We start from the raw sequence: 23,786 nt of genomic DNA, 5'->3' as shown, positions 1-23,786 counted from the left end.
GACACCTGGGGACTATACTGACCTCTGGGCCCCCGGCGTGGTCATCCCGATTGCTGGAGAACATTAGTGATTCCCACTGGGGTGACATCACGCAGGCGACGCGGCGAACGTGTGTCTTCCCCGGAAGATATGTCGATGTGCCAATGCAAATTGGTGGTAATCATGTTTACTCCCTCCCTGGATGTGAACCTGATTACGCCATTGGCAGAGACTGGGGAAGATCTCATTCTGGTGTGTCATTTGCGGTGCAAATCCTGGTTCGGTTCTCTCAAAGAGTTAGCAGCCATATCGGGGTTTGCGCCCACAGCAAACGGGCTGGGAAAATTGCCCCCGAGACTGCAGAGGATATAAATTAAGATTTGCCAGAGCTACAAATTTCCCAAGTTAGAATGGTAGATTCAACAGAGTTCTGTATCGATTCAGCGAGTCAGAATCATAGAATCTCATAGAATTCACAGTGCAGAAGGATGCCATTCAGCCCACTGAGTCTGCACCGGCCCTTGGAAAGAGCACTCTACTCAAGCCCCACGCTTCCACCCTATCCTCTTTATCCCGGTAACCCACTAACCCCACCTATTGAATGAAAATGAAAATGAAAATCACTTATTGTCACAAGTAGGCTTCAAATAAAGTTACTGTGAAAAGCCCCTAGTCGCCACATTCTGGCACCTGTTCTATTTTGGACACTAAGAAGAATTTACAATGGCCAATTTACCTAACCTGCACATCTTTGGACTATGGAAGGAAACCAGAACATCCGGAGGAAACCCACGCACACACGGGGAGAACGTGCAGACTCCACAGTGACCCAAGCCGGGAATCGAACCTGGGACCCTGGAGCTGTGAAACAACTGTGCTAAAGACTGTGCTACCATGCTGCAGAAGTAAGTGAAAGGCTTGTTTATTTTAATGAGAAAGAGGAGGTTGCTGACTTCTGGTCTCCACTCAGAATAGAATTTAGATGACTTCTCAGCATTAGTAGAGTTGCGTAGACACGAACAGTTGTTTTTAATTTTAAAGATGTTATACTGTATTCGCCTCTTTACATATTGTTAGCTATTGTAATAATTCTTTGTTGCACAAAGCAAATCTCAAGGCACCAGGATTTTTCATTATCTTTTAAAACAATATACAATATTCACGCTTTTAAATGCTGGAAAGTTTAATGTTTCAGAGCGTATTCACCCTCATTTTAAGAGGTCGTGGCAAGTGAACATCCAGAGGGAATCCCGTCCCTTCATTATCGCCCCAACCTCCACCTAAAAACCCGCCAGTGTGGGAAAAGTAAAATTTTGGCTATTGTCATTTGTAGGACTTTGCAGCATACAAAAAGTGGAATAATTCATCTTATACGGCAACAATGACTTGATACTCAAATTATTTATGTGCATGTGCACTTTGAAGAGCTGTGGTAAGGTGTTACATAAATGAGAGTCTTAATTTTTTTATGCCTGTTGCTGACAATTCGCCTCCTGAAAATGATATCAATAAATGATCCTGATGCAATCAAGGGGAGCAGTTAGATTCTCTGTTGAGGTTTGTTGAATTTATGCCCTGATAGAAGAAAATCCACTCCCACTGCCCCATGGGCAGAAATTAATGGGGCCCTGGGAAGCATGCTGGAAGGCAAGAGATTCCAGAGATAGAGGACCTGCTGCCTTGTCACCTCGATGGAATTCTATCAGCAGCAGAGAACATGGGGAACTGCTTTCCTGTCCAATTGTCAACTGATTTCCTTAAGTGGCAAAGGAGGTGTTGTGGCACAGAGACCTCTGCCCAAAAAGCTCTGGGTTCAAGCCCAACGACAGGATTGTTGGACAAGGAAGGATAGTCAGCCCGGGAATCCTTCCAACACTTCACCATTATTCCGCAAAAGGAAAAAAAATGTGAAGTTACGCTGGAAAGAAAGTGGTAATTTAAGGACATCTTACCACCACTGCTAACATTTTACCAGCATTTGGGCCCTCTTGTCATGTGGGGAGATTGTCTGGTAAACCCTGGCAGCCTCCCTGCACATTTAGGTTCCATTTCAGGCACCCTCTGGTCCAAAAAGCGGCCTCTCATTGACAATGGTTGCCCCTGTAACACATTCCCCTGCCCTCACTGACGACCACCCCTACCCCCTCGCTGCAGTTTGCCTGGCCCCGGTGACCCCTTCTTTTAAGGGCTGCGTCCATGTGCTGCTCAGGGCTGGGTGCAGTCCTAGTAGTGGCCACCGCTCTTGTTTGCACTACTGGGACTGAAAAACTGCGAGCCCTCTGATTGGTCGACAGCCCTTGGCAGTGGGATCTTATCCCTTAAAAAGATAGACGGTCCATGAGCTGCCTGATTGCCACAGAATCGGGTCAGGTTTCCTTGAAAAGGCCCAGGCTGAGTTTCCGCCGGCTTTCCTGCCCACCGTGGGACCACTGGTGCCCCAACTAAACCTCATCTCATGAGTGCATAGACCTCTCCACAGATAAAAGATCACCGAGTTGAAATGTTCAGTTTCTCCTTCCACAGATGCAGTCTGACCTGCTGAGGGGTGCCAGCATTTTCTGTTTTTCTTTCACATTTCCAGTATCTGATGTCTTTGCTTTCGGACCTCATTATACCTCTGGGCTCATGGTAAAAGGTCACATTATGCAGCATCGGTGGGCAGCTAATTTTCTCCTGCAACTTAAATAGACTGACTGTTCACATGGGCAAATGCCTTGGTGAGACCGACGAATGCGATATTTAGCAGTCTATCTTCATCATGTCATTTTTCTTGCAGCAACTGGGCTGAGAAGATCATGTCAATTGTAAATCTTCCAGTTCTGAAACCACACTGGGATTCATAGAATCATAGCATTTACAATGCAGAAGGAGGCCATTCAGCCCATCGAGCTCTTGGAAAGAGCACCCAACTTAAGCCGCACCTCTACCCTATCCCCATAACCCAACCTGACCTTTTGGACACTGAGGGGCAATTTAGCATTGGCCAATCCACCTCACTCGCACATTTTTGGACACAGTAAGATGTCTTACAACACCAGGTTAAAGTCCAACAGGTTTGTTTCGAATACTTGATGAAGGAGCTGCGCTCCAAAAGCTAGTGATTCAAAACAAACCCGTTAGGACTTTAACCTGGTGTTGTAAGACTTCTTACTGTGCCCATCCCAGTCCAACGCCGGCATCTCCACATCATCGTGGGACTGTGGGAGGAAACCTGAGCACCCGGAGGAAACCCACGCAGATACAGGGAGAAAGTGCAAACTCCACACAGACAGTCGCCTGAGGCTGGAATTGAACCCTGGACCTTGGAGCTGTGAGGCAGCAGTGCTAAGGACTGTGCTACCGTGCTGCCCAGGGATGGATTTGGAGTAGATTTGTTCAGGCAGGATCTGTCGTCTGACAAGCGCAACATGGACAAACATGTACGACAGGAGAAAAGGCTGAACAATTCCACTTTCACAGTCTCAGATGCATTCTTGGCATATCTTCGGCAGGACAAGGTCACCATCTCAGAGGTCCTGGAGCGTGTTAATTCCAGTGGCATATACTCATTGAAGATAACAGGAAGGTAGTCACTTTGGGACATGACCTCTGGAGGTGACTGGAAGGGTATTGGAAGTGGTGAGCAGCAACAAAAAGCTCAGCTGGCTGAGAAGGGACCCTAGAAAACAGAGGCCAGCAAAGTGTGCTCCTCAGCCCACAGTCTTCATCTGCAGCGGAGACTGCAATATTAGGGTGAGGTTCCTAACCAATACCAGGTGATGGTTAACACAGAGATGGTTAACACAGATAGCTAACACATCAAGGCATAAACCATAGTCTTGAGTCAAAAGGCTGCCACAGATAGCTCTGGGCTATCAATGTATTTGTGTGCCCATCTCAAAACATTTTTTGAACAAGTTGCACTCTTTTGAGTTTCAGCTGCCTCAGTGACTATGACACATAATATGATATTGCCTCAGGTGGGACAGACACATTGCTTGAAGTACTTGATTACAACAGTATTTTTCAACCCCCTGCTCCAGGTAATATATTCTCGTGAAATCATTTTTATTGGCAACTCTGTCCAGAGGATCAGTTTAGAAGCTGAAAAGAGGATTTGGTTCAAGAACAGACTACATAAATGGATCACATTTTAAATAATACCAAAATCCCTCCAACCAGGCAAACTCATAACCTACCCATAAATATTATTTATAATAACACTAACCCTAATATTTTGTCCAACAAGACATGGTTTACTAATGATACAAATCGGCATGCTACTGGCAGAATAGAAACAAACTATTTGCTGTTTCTAATGTGATGACAATTTTACTTTGATATCCTATGGCACCGGTGCCCCATTTTACAACCAGTACACAAACCTATTAAATGAGAATTTAACAGTTTAAATGCATATATGTCAGCTCAACAAAAAAATGAATGAAAATAATAATGGAATATCACCAAAATAATGAGGAAAGAATTAACAATGCTGGGAATGATGCAAGTACAGGGTTTTTATAAGTATGGGATCAATATCCGGTACCAGTTTACACAAAGCACTGAAACACATCACTGTAATGATGTCGAAAGGAAAAGGCTATGAGGATTGTGTTACAGGGTAAATCTGATGGCTTTTTAACAGACTGTAAAATCTAGCTGCAGCTATTTCTGAGAGTCTGGATCATTTATGGTAAAACCTACTGAGGGGGACAAAAAAAGCTTCAGAACATTTATTGGCCATTTGGTTGACTGTGCAAATCTTATAAAAATAGTTGAAAACTGGCAGATGTTTAATTACAAAGCCATGTTTCAAAAGTGTCCACTTTATTACAGCAGCTGATGGTGAAGCAGACGGCCTTCGCAAAACAGATCATGGATATCTTACCTGGTACATTCCAACGCCAATGTGTTTTGGCTCAATTTTCACCAACTCAGCCAGTGGATCCTGAACACGCCTTGCTATGGAGACTGAAGGGGAGAAAACAGACAGGAAGTACAAGACTGATGAAACTGTGACTCTTACTGCAGTTCATAATAATCAAAAATGCCTTTTCCTTGTATTGTTTCTAATTTTGTCTACAATCGCACATAAAAGGGAAATTTTACTAAAATTCTAAATGCATCAATACCATTTGCTTCAACCACCTCTTAGGGTAGCACATTCCACACTTCTACCATTATTTGGGTAACTGAGTTTCTGATGAATTTCCTATTGGATGTATTATTGATTATTTTATATTTATGATCTCCAGTTTTCAGCTCCCAACACAACTAGGGGCAGCAGGGTAGCATGGTGGTTAGCATAACTGCTTCACAGCTCCAGGGTCCCAGGTTCGATTCCCGGCTGGGTCACTGTCTGTGTGGAGTCTGCACGTCCTCCCCCTGTGTGCGTGGGTTTCCTCCGGGTGCTCCAGTTTCCTCCCACAGTCCAAAGATGTGCGGGTTAGGTGGATTGGCCATGCTAAATTGCCCGTAGTGTCCTAATAAAAGTAAGGTTAAGGGGGGGGTTGTTGGGTTACGGGTATAGGGTGGATACGTGGGTTTGAGTAGGGTGATCATGGCTCGGCACAACATTGAGGGCTGAAGGGCCTGTTCTGTGCTGTACTGTTCTATGTTCTATGTTCTAACTGAAGACAATTTCTCAACAACTATCTGATCAAACCATTATATTACCTTAAAGACCTATATCAGAACATCAGCCACCTCTTTTATAAAGAGATGAACCCTAACCTGTTTAACATTTAACTGGCAAGTGCATCCACACAGTTCTTGTGACAACTTCATGAATAGTTTTCTAACTTCTCCAATGTACAATGGTACAAGTGCGTACTAAAAGGCTTGGCACAAGTTTAACAAATTCTCTCCTTTTTTGTTCTATCCCCCTAGAAATGAAGCCCACTGTTTGGTTTGCAATTATTCAAATGACCTCATTAACCACTGTCTCTAATTATCGTTTTTTGATCAATATCCCTCGATCCCCTTGCACCTCTACCCCATTTAGATCATGTAAGCAATATATGGTCTCCTTATCCTTCCCATCAACTTAGCGAAAATTGAAAGTAACTTCCCACTTACATGTCCATTCTGCAAGTTAGTTAATCTCTTCCAGTATTTTGTCACTTTTTTTGTATTAACTGCACCTCACAATTTGGTGATGTCCTCAAATTTTGAGATGTCATCTGATTCCAGAGCTCAAATAATTAATGGAAATTGTGAACAACCCATGAGCTGAGCATTAATACCTGCAGAACACCACTTTCCACTCTTTGCTAGTCTGAGTAGCATCCCTCAACTCCTATTGTTTTGCCTTCAGCTCACCACCTATCCCGTGACCCCCCCCCCCCCACTATAAATACTCAGACCTGAGCATTGAGTCTACTGTACAATACCTTATCGAAGGTTCTTTGAAAAACTAAATATATAACATCCACTCTTGTAAACTATTACTTTTTCAATTTAACTTGGTTAATACGATTGGTCAAGTATGACCTTCCCTTTTGAAATTCATGCTACTCTATATATTTATGGCTTCTGAAGTTTTTTGCCTATCACTGGCATCAAGGTCTGTAATTCCTCAATGAACTGTTTTTTTTCCAATTAAGGGGCAAGTGTAGCATGGCCAATCCACCTACCCTGCATATCTTTGAGACACAGGGAGAATGTGCAAACTCCACATGGATAGTGACCCGGGGCCGGGATCGGGCCCAGGTCCTCGACGACATGAGGAAGCAGTGCTAACCACTGCTCTACCGTGTCGCCCTCAATGAACTGTTTTCATGGAAGATCACAGATCTGAAACATTCACTCTGCTTCTTTCTGCACAGATTCTGCCAAAACTAAATATCTCTAGTATTTTCTCGTTTTATTTTCAGTTATCCAGGATCTACGGTATTTTAATTTTGTGCTATCATCCCTGGATTTGTCCTATCACCCTATTTAAACTGTAAGAATAATATCAACTGTCCACCAGTCTTTTGTCATTATTTATTTTTCCAATTAATTGCTTTATATTTGTAATAGTCTCCTATCTCTTTCCTAACTTTTTATCTTTGTAGATGCAATTCATCTGGACCATCTCTCTAATTTTGATTAACTTATCAATTATCTTTCCCCTTTCTATTTTAAATTCATTTTTTATTTAATCTCTCTTCTCATGTCATGGCCACGTCATTAGTTTTCCTGAAAAATAGCGAATCAAAGGAACTATTCAATATTTCTGTCATTTCACTAACTTCCAAGTTTATCTTGTAATACTATAGCAGAAAAGTCTGTTGAAACTTCAAACCACAGGGGGGGGGAGAAAGATGGCCAGAAGGAAGGACTAAGATTTAGATTGCAAGGAATAAGGGGAAATTAAATTCTCCAGATAAGAACAAGAGAAGGAGCCAGCATTTAAACAATCATCTGTGTAATATTTATCATTGGTCATTCTACCTATTTACTCCTTGTGATTGGTGTGCCTGTTGAACCTTTTCCCCTCCTTTTCAAATTTAATTAAAATCCTTGTTTATTTTCAGTCTTCATTTTTGGTAAAGGGTTACACTGCCAAAACATCAATTACTTGTACAAAAACAACAATTTTAATGTAACCAAGTATCTGGGGTGGTGCAGAGAATCATGGGGTTAGAACAGAACAGAAATTGGGGGAAGAACCATTAGAAGGGACCAAAGGTTCATTTGAACTGGTAAGTAACTTTTAAAGAGGATTTGAAAGGGAAGTGAGGTAAAAAGGTGGCGAAGCTTTGGAAGAGAATCCCAGTGAGTTGAAACTGAAAGCTCAGTGGCGGAATAAAGGAAGAACAAACAAGGTTTTAAAAATCATGGGAAGTCAATGCGGCTCAGCAAAGGCAGAACCAATAGGTGAATGCGGCTTAGTGTGAAATATTAATGCTGACTGAATGGGTTGGACTTTTAAGATTCTGCCAAACAGAGGGAGGAATTCTCTCATTTTGAAACTAAGTGGGCACTCCAGTGACACCAGTCCCACTGACCAGATGGTGAGATCCTGCGCCAGATTCTGCAGTTGCAAGCTCATTAATTATGCGCAAGCGAATTCCACTCCCAATCTCCAGGTGGGTTGGCAGCTGATTTGCCACCTGTCCTCAGCAGATGGGTTTGAAGGTCCTGCCATATTTAAATACCAGCCCAACACACTCATGTCGCTGTCTTCAGCCCACCCATCTTCACTATATTGTGCAGGATGTCAACAACCCAGTTCTTCGATTCAACCACCTTCTCCCCACCGAGCCCATCACTTGCGAGGTGCCCACACCCCACTTCAGCAATTGGATTTGATTCCAATGTGATTTCCTGTTTACGTAATTCAAGATTGGAATGCCTGATGGGACATCAGCAGACAGCTGTTTTAATGAGCATTCATGGGATGCAAATGGTGTTCATGCCACCAGCCTGTGGGATGACCAACCTGCTACTGGGAGAATTGCAACGTAATTTAACGCTGAAGGGTTTGTGACTTTTTGACTCTCGCCAGGTTTGCTCGTGGATTGGGAGAATTCCGCCCAAAGTGTTGCCGAAACCAAGTCAGGCGGCAATAATTATAAGGATCAGAATTTCAGCAGTAGGGCAGATGGGGGAGATTAGATATATTTCAGATGGGTAAATAGTAATCTTCGTCTTTGATTGTAGGGTTTGAAAATCAATCTGAGATTGTGGATTGAGTTCAGCCTGTGAGAAGGCAGGAAGGAGACTGGAATCAAAGGCAAAGATGTAATATTTTGGCAAGACACAAATATGGTAGCTTTGGCTTTAACACTGATGAGCTGGAAAAATATTTTGTTTATCCACAACTTTACAATGGACAAACAATTCAATACTACAGGAACAGGTGAGGAATCAAAAGTGCTGGCATAGATGTTGTTATTGTAAATGAGAATTGGTTCTCAATTGACATGCCTGGCTAAATAAAGGTTAAATGAAGAGGTACTTCTAGAACATAGAACATAGAACAGTACAGCACAGAACAGGCCCTTCGGCCCTCGATGTTGTGCCGAGCATTGTCCGAAACCAAGATCAAGCTATCCCACTCCCTGTCATTCTGGTGTGCTCCATGTGCCCATCCAATAATCGCTTGAAAGTTCCTAAAGTGCCCAACTCCACTATCACAGCAGGCAGTCCATTCCACACCCTAACCACTCTGAGTAAAGAACCTGCCTTGGACATCCCTCCTATATCTCCCACCCTGAACCTTATAGTTATGCCCTCTTGTAACAGCTGCATCCACCCGAGGAAATAGTCTCTGAACGTCCACTCTATCTATCCGCCTCATCATCTTATAAACCTCTATTAAGTTGCCTCTCATCCTCCTCCGCTCCAAAGAGAAAAGCCCTAGCTCCCTCAACCTTTCCTCATAAGACCTATCCTGCAACCCAGGCAGCATCCTGGTAAATCTCCTTTGCACCCTTTCCAATGCTTCCACATCCTTCCTATTGTGAGGAGACCAGAACTTGCATTTGGAAGTTGACCTCATGGGTACGAAAAAATACTCTTGACAGCAGGATTTAGATGAAATGGCTAAAGGCGGGACAAGAGGGAATGTCAAAAAAGTAACGGAGAAACCATTGTCGGATGTGGGCAAGTTGCATTGGGTCAGGTATGAATGAAACTATGTATAAACTGTGACAGTGCCAAAGTGGACAACAGTGAAGGAAGCAATAGATTGATGATGAAGCAATCTACTGTTTTGTCTAGCAAAAACCAGTCCAAGTGATTTGAACGCATTGCTCCAAACTCATAATTCAAATGCGGTCATAAATTGTTCTGACAGTTTTGAACATCCTCCCAACCACTCCCTTGGTTGGATTACTATCTTTGTAACTCAGTTCACATTATTCACTTTCCTCTTATGGCAATAGTTTTCATGTTTTGTGTGGAGGATCTGTGCAAATGTTGACATACTTCTATGGGCTTCACAGTGCAATCATATAAAATGAAGTTCAGGATACATAAACAAAATTTGAATAAAATTTCACACTACAGTCAGCCACAATCCTCCTCCTGACACTTGCAGAAAGATGAGGGCAGGACACCCGTGCACACATACTAAATTAATTGCTCTGCTCAGTCCACAAGGATCTTTGTTACAAAAAAATATATATTTCCTGTGCCGCTGTGTGAACTGGACCCTCTCAGAGCAGGGGATATGGCAATCTTTGGGGGGAAAAATTAGAGCAAATTCTGATCTCCAAGAAGGTGATTTTGAAACATTATTGATGTGCATGTCAGAGATTTTTTAAACTTTTAAAGGAGACACTCATAACATTAGCCATGGTAAGAGTGGATTCAGGCTGGAAACCACAAGAGCACATCACAATAAAGCATTCAATACAAGTTTGAGGCTGGGTTGAATGTCAGGTCAGACTGTTAAGTTTTTCACTTTTTTATTTCACTTATGAAGCAAAAGGTTGGTGATATTTAGATTAAGCACACAACTAATATTGGTTGGTGTCCTGAGCAATGATGACCCCTGCCCACTCCCAGTAAAGCACCACGAACACATATGGAGACATGGACCACTGTTTGACATTCTGCTCTGCGGCTGATTAATAAATATTTGTTCACTGGAAACACAAGCTAGTCCACTGCCGTATTATATGTATATAACATTTAATTAAATAATAAAGAAACTAGACATGGAATATTTCATTAACATAATTGATTACTGAAGTGAACAAGAAATACATGGAACGTCTAAAAGTACTTGGGTGTCCAAAAAAAATAGTTTTGCTTTTTTTTAAAAAGAAAAGAAATTCTAGTACAATATTTACAGCCTCAATCTTAACAGGCACACAATAGGAAAAGGCCTCGCGCATTATAAATCTGATAGAACCACTCAGAGTATTGAATCAATTCACATTCAACTTGAAAGTACAGAGCAATCCATTTCTTGCTATTTGATATGGATAATCATGTCACACTAAATATTCAAATTAATGTGATCAAACCACACTGAACTTAACAAAAATGCATGACTGTTCTCTGTATTTTCCATCAAATGGTTATTAGAAGGCAACTGCGTGCATCCAAGTTGTGACTACTAGGAACTGTGGAACACTTTAGAAGAGGAGTGGTGTCTGAATGAACACAGTAATTTGATTCTTTTTGGGACAACGTTGCAAGAAATTCTATCCAATCCCCTTCAATTACATGATGGAGTGGGAGTAATTCACACAATTTGTGCTTACAGTACCTTCAATGCAATACAAAGTCCCTGGGTATTTCACAGGGGCATTACAAAACAATATTTGACATTAAGCCACATAATGCAATATCACGTCAGACAGCCAAAACCTTGGTCAAAGAGGTAGATTTTAAGGAACATCTTTAAAAAGTTGAGAGATAAAGAGATGGACAGGTTTAGAGAGAGCATTTCAGAGCTTAGGGCCGAAGTCGATGAAGACACAGGCACCAACGGTGGAGCAATTAAATTTGGGGAGGCTGTAGAGACCAGAATTACAGGATTGCCTATATTTCGGAGGGTTGTGGGGCTCTATGAGGTTACAGAGATAGGCCCATTATCCCTACTCTAGTTATCAATGGAGCCAAAATGAATGAAAGCGGTTTTTGGTTAACCTGCAGCCTTTTTTTTTTAAAACTATAGCGTTGCTCGCGATAAATTAACAGAAAATATATTTTATAGAAGGGGTATTATCAACAAAATATGATTAAAAAGATACAACAGACAAGCAACACAAGAAGTATGTATGACACATACAAGTGCAGGCTCTATACAGGACATTATTCATTTAGTGAATTATTGATTTAGGTACACTCACTCTTGGTACAACATGAAACTGGATCTCAAGATAGGTTGGAGTGAAGGTGACCTTTGCCCCATTTGATCTCATTACTCGAGGTTACCAGATTTTGGTCTTGCAATTCCTGATCACGAGGAAATGCTTGCTCAACACCAAGTACACTTCTCAATTGTGTGGAACTTGCACTTGTTCTATTTTAGCTCAATGTAACAGACATAATCAGAGATGCCAATCTCTAGGTTGTTTATCGTTCTGACTTTTTCCTCCAAGAAAGTACATGAAGTCATTAATCATTTATTTGTCAAATATTCAATCCATGTCAATATAATTGATCATTTTAATAAATATCCTCCCCTTCCATAAATAACATACTGTAAACATATATTTGTAAACACATTGAAAAATTACCGTTAAAGTAACTGCACCACCTTTATCTTCAAAAACATGCACACCAGCTTGAACAAATAGCACCCTCAAAGGCAGGAAAAGAATGCCAATAACTTGCCATGAGCAAATTTAAAGGGTTCAATAATAATGGTATCTTCAAACAGACAATTTAAATCAAACAGATTTAAACCTAAATGGCCTGAATTTATGCAGCAAAACCAAAACTATTTTCTGACTTATAACTGTTCAAAAGATGAGTGAACTGAGTTATGATAATAAGTAAGCAGGAAATTACTTTTTATTATTATTGTGCAGGGTGGATTCAGAAATGCAGCTACCAAGTTCAAAAGGTTAAAAAGCTTACACCTGCTGTATGCCTAATTCATTTAGTTCACCTCACCAAAAATGATGCTTTGAAATTCAATACTTTAAATGCTATTACTCATTCCGATTAGAACATTTCCCTGCTGTTCTGTTGCGAAGCCAGTCAACAGAAGGGGGTTAAAATGGCACACTGCTAAGTACTTATGAACAGGCAAAACTAAATGGGCTGTGACTCTAAAGATCATATTATTTCTAATATCGGGCAGAATACAGAGCAAAATTTTCAAATGGAAATGTCTCCTGTGTTCCACAAACAAGGTACAATGCACAGCCGTATTAACTGGAGACCTTGAACTGTTATCAACAGAAACAATTTACTGCAAGAAATTATGACCTCAGTAGCAAGACATGGAACTTCTCAATGCAAAAGTTAGCTGCAGGCCATGGTTAAGTTTCACCCACTGATCCTTCAATCTGCTAATCTAGTCATTTGTAAAATAACTATGAGTAACTCATGTGTGCTGTAAAACAGGAGGCAATGCATCAAAGCAATGCAGGAAGTGTATAATGGATTCAGATACAGACTGCAGATAACCAAACTAGCACTTTTTCAAGCCTCCCTAATTATTCTAACCCTTTAATTGGCCAGAAAGACACTCATGAAAGATATATGTAAACTTTCTTTGAAAGTGCTTTTGCTTGAAACATACCTTACATTTTTTTCTTTCTCGTTAAAATCAGAAAACAGAATTAGGCTGATATTGCATGCCTTGTCCAGAATTTTGTCAGTGCAGCCACGGACAACATCCACTCGGCAGTGGGATCCCAGGTTGCGTTTTCCATTTGTTTTGCAACTAATTCATTGCCAAAGCTACCGGCCAATTGGAAGGCTGGCAGCTCTTCAGTCTCAGCAGCTCCGTCGGAGGCGGTGGCTACTGCTGGGACTGCACCATGAAAGGAGGTCACCCTCGCTGTTGGGAAGAGGAGGTCGTGAGGGCCGGGTGCTGCGGGCATGGCCGTTGCAGCCGAGACTCCTCCATTGGCCACTGAGTGCCTAAATAGGATAGTTCCTACCCCCACCTCCTCTCGGTTTACCAAGTGGTCTCACGTGGCAGAGGACTGACTGGTAAAATGGCGGCAGCAGGGAGGGGCCCTTATACCCTCTGGGAAGACAGCCATCCGCCGCTGGTAAAATGCCCCCCCCCCCCCCCCCCCAAAAACAGTCTGATTCCAAAGGACTGGTAAGATCCAGCCCATTCTCATAGTTCAGGTCTTACAGGTGGGGCCAAGCCTCTTCCAGGGAGAGTGGAGAAAATTGGAAATTGCACTAGAGTCCTAAGCGCAAATCCTGTACACAAAGACCACCTGTCTGCAGTAACTGCCTTAATTGTGCCAACAATACGTTACTGTTTCAAGTATAAACTACCATGAAGAGACCACCCACTACCTTTCCCTCAAGCAGGCATGATATAAATGCTGAACTGTGGAATAATTCATCTGCAAGGAGATTGACCTGGAACAAGAATTATTTCATTGTACTCCAGAATGATATAGAGGGAACGGAAAGATTTCCGAAAAAATGAAAACGTTTTTTGATAAATTGAACCATGATAAAAGATAAAGGGAGCTAAATCTATTCTTTGTGAGGAAGAAAATGACTGGTTCGGGGGGGGGGGGGGGGGGGGGGGGGGGTAGTTAGTCCAAGCTTTAGAAAATGCTGAACAAAAATCAATGATGAATATATTTATGTATAACTAAGAAAAGAACCTGCAACCAGGCTTATAAACGTTAGAAACAAGAAGATCATCATGATTTATGGAGCATGCTGCCATCTAGTGCAGCAAACACGTATTGAGGACAGCATGCAAATTGAAATTGGGTTGATTCCCAATTCACTGGGAAGTAAAAGTATTTGGGTTTGTGAGGGAAATCAGAAACTTTGTCACATTAAATTTGCAGGCTTCAGATATGCTGAAGATCCTTTATTTCCCCCTCCCCACCTCATTCTTATTGATTTAGACCAATAGAGCCATGTCCGCAAATCTTGATGCAGTAAATGCATTATTTTAATTCAACATTTTTCCTTCATAGCTCAAGTAATCTTACAGTGTATGTGATTTTGTTATGCTATTCTTTGCATTTACAATTTAATGCATTCTGTAGTTTTAAATGGATCACTAATGACAACTACAATCGTTGTACAAGTACAAGCATTCTAATGACAAGATTGTTTATAGATACACTTTTTGGGCAGCATGGTGGCACAGTGGTTAGCACTGCTGCTTCATGGCACCGATGTCCCAGATTCGATCCCGACTCTGGGTTACCGTCTGTGTGGAGTTTGCACATTCTCCCCTGTTTGCATGGATTTCGCCCCCACAACCCAAAGACGTGCAGGGTAGGTGGATTGGCCACACTAAATTGTCCCTTAATTGGAAAAAATGTTGGGTACTCTAAATTTATTAAAAACAATAAAAATAATAGATAAATAAATAAATATACTTTTCATTCGATTTCTCATGGTATTTTCTCATTAGTAATGATGCAAAAACATTTGTCTTTTGTTGCCAGGATTATCATGTTGAGTTATTTGAGAAAACAACTGCCATAATAATTTGGTGTCCTTGCTGATCTAGATACATTTTTATTGTTTCATGCATATGCACCGTGAGTAATTATTACTTAAATACATAATCTGAAGACTGATGACACCGAATTAGAACACTTATAATTCGTGCCTGCAAGCCTGACCCAAATCCAAGCCAAATAAAAGTTCTTCCTTTAAAACGGAAAAAAAAAGGTTCCTTTTAGTAGCTGCTAGCACACAATTGGAAGAAGCTAGTACAGGGTGGCCTCCCTGTATGTTTATAATTTGCCTCTCAAGTAATCAATTCAATATGTCTGATACGGTCACAGTGATCTTAGATGATGCCAGACTCCTCTCTGTGCAGTAATTGAATACATCTCATGGTGCATCTAATGATCTTGTGCCGCTGTAACAAGTGAACATTTCGACTTTCATGATGGGGAGCTGGCAAAAAAAACAGTACCTCCTATGGATGATATCCAAAGTAGTATGCTGACCAGCACTGCAGGCAAGAATTTAAAATAAATCCACCAACAAGCTTGACATTTGTGATGTATTTATAGCAGTCTCCGTGACAAGGTAATTATGGATAGGAATTTATCCATCCAGAAAGACTGTGCTGCAGCATTCAAATCTTACTTTAAAATTTTCAAGGGTTTCACACCCACAATTCTTGTCCAGAGGATCATTGCATGTACTGAGCACTTCTTATTCAAAGAAAAACTTTAAATATTGATCCTAAATTTGACTTTTATTACTTTGCAACCTTGATTTCTCATCACTGTCACAACATAAAAGTAGTTTGCTTGGGCTTCCCTTTGCCTATAACATTTACTAGCTTATATACTTTTATATGATCACCCCCTCAGTGTTCTGTTTGAAATTGAAAAAATCCAAATGCTACTCTACTCTCTTACGAAGATCTTTGACACCACAAAGGTGTATAAATTCATTGTAGGAAGCAGCTCAGAAAGGGCGGTATCAAATTGGCTACCGGTCTCATGCCAAGCCCTATGTTCAGCTGCATTGATATCTGTTATGTATCTGGGAATCCATTCCTGCTGGTTCTGCATCATGTGATGTGTAGCGACATCAGCAGAATGTTTGCGCGGGCATTGAACAGGTCACCATCTTGATTGTATGAGCAACATCCCTATTAAATCTCTCATTCTGTTTTACCAGTATCCAGAGTGTGAGCACCTCCATACCTTTCCCCCCCTGCAGCAATGAAGAAGTGTAACAATATAAATTCGGCCAAATATCCAGTTGTGCATTACAGCCCAAGACAAATTTATTTTCCCTCGGGACCAGTTTCATGGTTTTTCATTGCAATTCCACCAAAGGTGGCGCAGAATTGCAATTCAGAAAGCAAGGTAGCGGTTTCATTTGGGCACTGACCAGACACCCGGGTTTTGACGACGTACACTTGAGTAGGGAGCATTTTTCTGAGGTTTGTCTCTAGGTTAACTGTTTCACTCTGCCATTTGTTTTAAAGAAGGGAATGCTAGCTAGCCAGCATTGCAGTCAAAATTCTGCCATCATAGTATATTGACAAAGGCCCGAATTAGAGCAAAACATAAGTCAGGTTCCAATGCAAATATAGGCAATGGTATCACTGTACAACACCTAAAATGTTTACAGATCTTATAAGGGATTTATGGAGCAAAAGAAAATACATAAAGCGCTAATGATGTTGATGCTGTTTTTTTATTCCTCACAGGCAGTCACAGCATACCTGAAAGGACAGTACAGTAGTTGTGTACCATGGTGTGTGGTATGAGACAGAGGTGAAAAGCGAGTCGAGGAGTTATAATTACGAGTGCAAAACTGAAACACCTGGAAATAAGTCTTTCAATTTAACCGTGTTTATATTTTTATATATGTTTTGCGTTATATTTTTACATATCTATTTTTTTTTTAGAGCTTAAAGAAAATATTAATGCAGATCCTCAAGCTAGAGCCTAATTTTTGAATCTGGTCTTCATTCATTACAAAAACACTGTAAACTGAAATGCAGAACATTTTCTAACCTAAAATATGCCCTTTTGGGTCACTGAACTTCCGACTGTTCTCCAATATTTATTGGGCCATATGTTTAACACCCCGGTTTCACTTTAGCAAAGTTTGGAAATGCATAAAACATTTTTCTATATGATCCACATAAGGTCCTCATAAAAACCTGACTCTTAGTGAATTTCAGTTCTCAAGTGCCAACTTGCTTTTGGATGCTTGAGAGAATAATTTAATTGAATTGTGTACACAGCGCACATTCAGGAAATTTTCTTTCTAAGTTTGCAATTCACTTCCCCCAGAATCTCTAAATTTCAGATTTTACATTCGCACTTAATTGTCCAGAGTTACCCAAAGGCAATTAACAAGTTCATAATTATTTGAGCTATGTATGGTCATTAGCTTTCATAAAATCTACTTGTTTAGCAAATTGTTATAGTTTAAAACTGTGAGATTTTAATAGCCCTGATGAAACTCAAAGGAATCAGACCAGCCAGATCTATTCACGGGGAAGTGGGCCGACACCCTAGCCTTTGCTTCTCTAATCGCCTTCCGGAGAATCTTGCTCGGCTGGCGATCAGCACCACCACCCACAGCTGCAGGCTGGCTTGCAAACCTATCAGAATTTTCTACTTGGAGAAGATCAAGTTCACCACCAGAGAATGGCTTCCACAGAGCACAGCGGCCATTCACCAACTTGTTCCAGGACCTGTTTGCAGGAAAAGGAACCCCAGGGGAAGGCAAAATAGAGGACAGGGACAGGGGATGGAGAAAAGGGGGAAGGCTCAAGAACAAAATGGGGAGAGGAGGGAGGGCACCACCCACTTGTAAATAACGAATAACGAACCATTGTTTTGTGAAGGGACCAGGAAAGCAACCTGAAACAATGAGGAAAGGGGGAGAGGGACCAACACAAAGGAAGTTGATTTGTACATTGCAATCGCAGTTACCCTTACTGCTTGTATAGTGCATAATATGTAAAATCTTCAATATAAATATTTTTTGAAAATTAAACTCAAAGGAAAACATAAGTAAATATTCCTTACATTTCTTTAAAATTCCTTTGTACTTCGCCCTATTCAAAGTTACCCTTTCATGACCATTCTGCAATTGCTCTACCAATTGGCACAAAATACGATACTGAAGTGAAGTGTCTTCAAACAGGAACAGGAGTAGATCATGTGGGAAATCACAGTTCAGTAACAAACTCTAATGGCATAACACTTTAACATAATAAAATGACTCAAGATTCTTCAGAAGCATTATGAAACAAAATATAACACAAAGATACATAAGGAGATATCAGAGCAAATAACCAAATGTTTGGTCATCGCTGCATCTTAACGAGTGGAGATGTTTAGGATATCAGATGTTGAAGGCATGGGCATCAATGGTGAAGCGATTAAAATTGAGGGGGTTCAAGGGACCAGAATTAGAGGAGCACAGATATAACAGAAGGTTGTGGGCTTTGTAATGTTCTTGTCGGATGGCCTGATTTATATTACAAGAACACTTGTAGCTAAAGCTATAAATGATTTATTAACATTAATTGTAGGTCAAATATATACAAAACTGATGAATATTAGTATGAACATACACAAACCATTATCTCTCTCCCAGCTCCATAGCAAGTCTGAGATCACCTGACTCTAACATTCATTGGGCTGTTACGTAAATTGGACATTCTGAATTCTCCCTCTGTATCCGAACAGGCGCTGGAGTGTGGCGACTAGGGGCTTTCCACAGTAACTTCATTGCCGTGTTAATGTAAACCTTTTTTTAAATAAATTTTATTTAAATTTTTACAAAATATAAACATCTCAACTCTATTAACAAAACAACCGCGGTAACACCCCAAGAACAATACCCATCCAACTTCAAAAGCTACTTCCCAACTACAAACAAAAGAACACCCAACAACAAAAGGGAAAGAGATAACACCCGCCACATCCCACAAACCCATGTACACAGTTCTCCCTCCCACCGATCCAAACACCCCCTCCCCCACCTCTTCCCATTGGCCCTTCAGTTCCTCCACAGAGGCCTCGTCTACCTCCTGCATCACCCGGTATATGTCCGAAATCCTCCCTCCTCCAACCCACACCCCCGACAGCAACCGATCCCGCACCCCTTGTGGGGGCAGCAAGGGGAACCCCTCCACCTGCTGCCTGGCAAACGCCCTCACCGGCATGTACCTAAAAATGTTCCCCGGGGGGAGCCCAAACTTCCCCTCTAACTCCCCCAAGCTCGCGAACCTCCCCTCCACAAACAGGTCCCTCAACCTCCTAACCCCTGCCCTGTGCCAGCCCAGAAATCCGCCATCAATGTTCCCTGGGACAAACCGATAGTTCCCCCGTATCGGGGCTTCCATCGAGACCCCCACTTCTCCCCTGTGCCGTCTCCATTGCCCCCACATTTTGAGGGTAGCCGCCACCACCGGGCTCGTGGTATACCTCGTTGGAGGGAGTGGCAACGGCGCCGTTACCAGCGCCTCCAGGCTCGTGCCCACACATGACGCCGCCTCCATCCTCTTCCATGCTGCCCCTTCCTCGTCCATTACCCACTTACGCACCATCACTGCGTTGGCAGCCCAATAGTACCCACAGAGGTTGGGCAACACCAGCCCCGCCCATCCCTACCCCGTTCCAGGAACACTCTTCTCACCCTCGGATTTCCATGCGCCCACACAAATCCCGCGATACTCCTGTTGACCCTCCTAAAAAAGGCCTTCGGGATAAGGATGGGGAGGCACTGGAACAGGAACAAAAACCTCGGGAGCACCGTCATCTTCACGGACTGCACCCTCCCCGCCAGTGACAGCGGTAACATATCCCACCTCTTAAACTCCTCCATCTGCTCCACCAACCTTGTGAGGTTGAGCTTGTGCAGGGCCCCCCCAGCTCCCAGCCACCTGGACCCCTGGGTACCTGAAGCTCTTCCCTGCCTGCTTCAGTGGGAGCCTACCAATCCCCTCCTCTTGATCCCCGGATGCACCACAAACAACTCACTCTTGCCCAGGTTCAACTTATACCCAGAGAAACCCCCGAATTCACTAAGAATCCTCATCACCTCCGTAATTCCCCCCCCCCCCCCCCCCCCCCCACCGGGTCCGCCACATACAGCAACAGGTTGTCCGCATATAGCGACACTCGATGCTCCTCCCCACCCCGCACCAGGCCCCTCCAGTTCCCTGACTCCTTCAATGTCATGGCCAGGGGCTCAATCGCCAACGCGAAGAGCAAGGGGGACAGGGGGCACCCGTGTCCCGTCCCCCGGTTCAGCCGAAAGTACTCCGACCTCCTCCTATTTGTGGCTACACGCGCCATCGGGGCCTCGTAGAGCAGCCTCACCCACCGGATAAACCCCTCCCCAAACCCAAACCTCTCCAACACCTCCCACAAGTACTCCCACTCAACCCTATCAAAGGCCTTCTCCGCATCCAATGCCACCACTATCTCCGCCTCCCCTTCCATGGCCGGCATCATAATGACATTGAGGAGCCTTCGCACGTTCGTATTCAACTACCTTCCCCTCACAAACCCCGTCTGGTCCTCATGAATGACCCCGGGCACGCAATCCTCTATTCTAGTGGCCAGGATCTTTGCCAGCAGCTTAGCGTCGGCGTTTAGCAGCAAAATCGGCCTATATGGCCCGCACTGCAGAGGGTCCTTGTCCCTCTTCAGGATCACGGAAATCAGCGCCCGTGACATAGTTGGGGGCAAAGCCCCCCCCCCCTCCCTTGCCTCGTTAAAGGTCCGGACCAACAGGGGGCCCAACAGGTCCAAATACCTTTTATAAAATTCCGCCGGAAACCTGCCGGCCCCGGCGCCTTCCCCGACTGCCTGCTCCCTATCCCTTTGACCACCTCCTCCAGCTCGATCGGCGCCCCCAGTCCCTCCATCTGCTCCTCCTCCACCCTCGGGAATCGCAGCTTGTCCAAGAAGCGCCCCGTTCCACCCCCTCCACCGGGAGTTCCGACTGGTACAGTTCCGCATAGAAGTCTCTGAAGACCCCATTAACATCTACTCCCCTCCGCACCACCTTCCCAGCCTTATCCGTCACTCCCCCAATCTCCCTGGCCGCGTCCCGCTTTCGGAGCTGGTGTGCCAGCATCCTGCTCGCCTTCTCCCCATATTCATACACCGCCCCCTGTGCTTTCCTCCACTGAGCTTCTGCCTTTCTGGTAGTCAATAGGTCGAATCTGGCCTGAAGGCTACGCCTCTCCCCCAGCAATCCCTCCTCTGGAGCCTCCGCATATCTCCTGTCCACCCGCACCATCTCCCCTATCAGTCTCTCCCTCTGCTCCCCCCTCTCCCTATCGGTTCGGATGGAGATCAATTCCCCCCTCATCACCGCCTTCAATGCCTCCCAGACCGTCCCCACTCGGACCTCCCCGTTGTCATTGGCCTCAAGGTACCTCTCGATACACCCCCGAACCCTCTCGGCCACCTCCTCATCTGCCAGCAGCCCCACCTCCAAGCGCCAGAGCGGACGTTGGTCCCTCTCTTCCCCCAGCCCGAGGTCCACCCAGTGCGGGGCATGATCTGAAATGGCAATGGCGGAGTATTCCACATCCTCCACCCTCGAAACCGGGACTTGGGTCGATCCAATGGGGGATCCAGTACCGTGTTGAAGTCCCCCCCACCTCCAGGTCCGGAATGCGGCCCAACATACGCCGCATAAACCCCGCATCGTCCCAATTTGGGGCGTAAACATTCACCAACACCACCCGCTCCCCCTGCAGCTTACCACTCACCATCACATATCTCCCGCCACTGTCAGCCACCACATTTAACGCCTCAAACGACACCTTCTTCCCCACCAGGATCGCCGCCCCCCTACTCTTCTCATCCAGCCCTGAGTGAAATACTTGGCCCACCCATCCCTTCCTCAATCGAACCTGGTCCACCACTCTCAGGTGTGTCTCCTGGGGCATGGCCACATCCGCCTTCAGCCCCTTCAGGTGCGCAAATACCCCGGCCCGTTTGACCGGCCCATTCAGCCCCCTCACATTCCAGGTTATCAGCCGGATCAGAGGGCTCCCTGCCCCCCTCCCCTGCCGATTAGCCATACCCCATCCCTTGCCCACCACCGGCCAGCGTCCCCCGCTCTGCCAGTTTCCCACAGTGGCAACTCCCCCCCCCTCCAGCACCCCCTGCGTCCTCCAGCTCCTTCCTGACCGTTTCAGCAGCAACCCGGTACCCCCCCCCCAAAGGCTAGGACCCCTCCTAGCCGTGCCCCTCCCTCCATAGCACTCCCGTGAGCCAGCTCACTTCTGCTGACCCCAGCGACTCCCGCCCTACCTCCGACTCCTCCCCACGTGGGACTGCCCCTCCTCCATCGTGCCCGTCAACGGGTCCTTCCCCCCCCCCCCCACTCTTGCGCGGGAAAAGAAAACAGCCAGCAACGACCCGCGCTTCTCAGCCCCGACCCCGCCCCCACCATCCCCCAGCGCGGGAAACCCGCAGAAAGCCCGCGCTTTCGCCCTGCCCGGCCCCGCCTCCTCCAGGGCTATTCCCATTGTCAGTCCCCCCCCCACCAGCTCCCCGAACTCCCCGTTTACCCCCCTGCCCGAACCCGTCCACCAGACCCTTACAGAGAAACCCATATAGAAAAGACAAATCGACATCACCCCACCCACCCTAAGGCCAACCCACATCTTACATTAAACCAAGCAAATACAAATACAGTATTATACAGCATCCCCCATCTTAGACCCTCAGTTTGAGTCCAATTTCGCGGCCTACACAAAGGCCCACGCCTCCTCCGGGGACTCAAAATAGTGGTGCCGATCCTTATAGGTGACCCACAGACGCGCCGGCTGCAACATGCCGAACTTCACACTCCGTCTATGGAGCACCGCCTTCGTCCGGTTAAACCCGGCCCTCCGCCTCGCCACCTCCGCACTCCTGTCCTGGAAGATCCGCACCTCCGTGTTCTCCCACTTGCTGCTCCGCTCCTTCTTGGCCCACCGGAGCACACACTCACGATCCACGAACCGATGAAACTGCACCAACACCGCCCGCGGCGGCTCGTTCGGCTTGGGCTTCCTAGCCAGAATTCTGTGGGCCCCCTCTAACTTCAGGGGCCCTTGGAAGGACCCAGCCCCCATCAGCGAGTTTAACATAGCCGCCACATAGGCCGCTAGGTCCGACCCCTCCAGCCCCTCCGTGAGGCCCAGGATCCGCAAATTCCTCCTCATCAACCGGTTGTCCAGCTCCTCGAACCGCTCCTGCCATCTTTTATGGAGCGCCTCGTGCATCTCCACCTTCCCCGCCACGGCCACGACCTCATCCTGCCTTTCGGAGGCCTGCTGCTGCAGCTCCCGGATCGCGACCCCCTGGGCTGTCTGGGTCTCCATCAGCTCCCTGTTGGTTACCTTCAGCAACTCCAGCAGCTCTAACGTAAGCTCCTGGAAGCAGCGCAGCAGAGTCGCCTGCTGCTCTTGAGCCCACTGCCTCAGCTCCTCAAGGCCTCCGCCGGCCGCCATTTTGTCTTCCTTCCCCCGCTTTTTCAGGGGTGCTTTCTCCTGTTTTCTCCTTACCCCACTCCTGGTCCGGACCATAGGACCGTTGGGGTCGACTCCTGTCCTCTTCCCACATCGGGATTTGCCGACACAGCTCCGTTGGAGGCCCTGAAAAGAGCCCCAAAGTCCGTTTTCAGCGGGAGCTGCCGAATATGCGGCTTAGCTCCTCATTGCCGCCACCGGAAGTCGTGTTAATGTAAACCTACTCATGACA

General features: G+C 45.0%; 1 protein-coding gene across 1 annotated transcript in view; it reads right to left on the bottom strand.

Annotated features, from left to right (window-relative positions):
* srbd1 (S1 RNA binding domain 1) overlaps nt 1-23,786 on the bottom strand; it is a 341,334-nt gene that overhangs the window by 155,100 nt on the left and 162,448 nt on the right. The window contains exon 17 of the mRNA XM_038813261.1: nt 4,850-4,932. Coding sequence (XP_038669189.1) covers nt 4,850-4,932 — 83 coding nt within the window. The remainder of the gene's footprint in view (nt 1-4,849; nt 4,933-23,786) is intronic.

Source organism: Scyliorhinus canicula, chromosome 1, assembly GCF_902713615.1.
Source record: "Scyliorhinus canicula chromosome 1, sScyCan1.1, whole genome shotgun sequence".
Taxonomy (NCBI): domain Eukaryota; kingdom Metazoa; phylum Chordata; class Chondrichthyes; order Carcharhiniformes; family Scyliorhinidae; genus Scyliorhinus; species Scyliorhinus canicula.
Note: the sequence above shows the minus strand (reverse complement) of the source record. Positions and strands in the feature narration are given on the sequence as shown.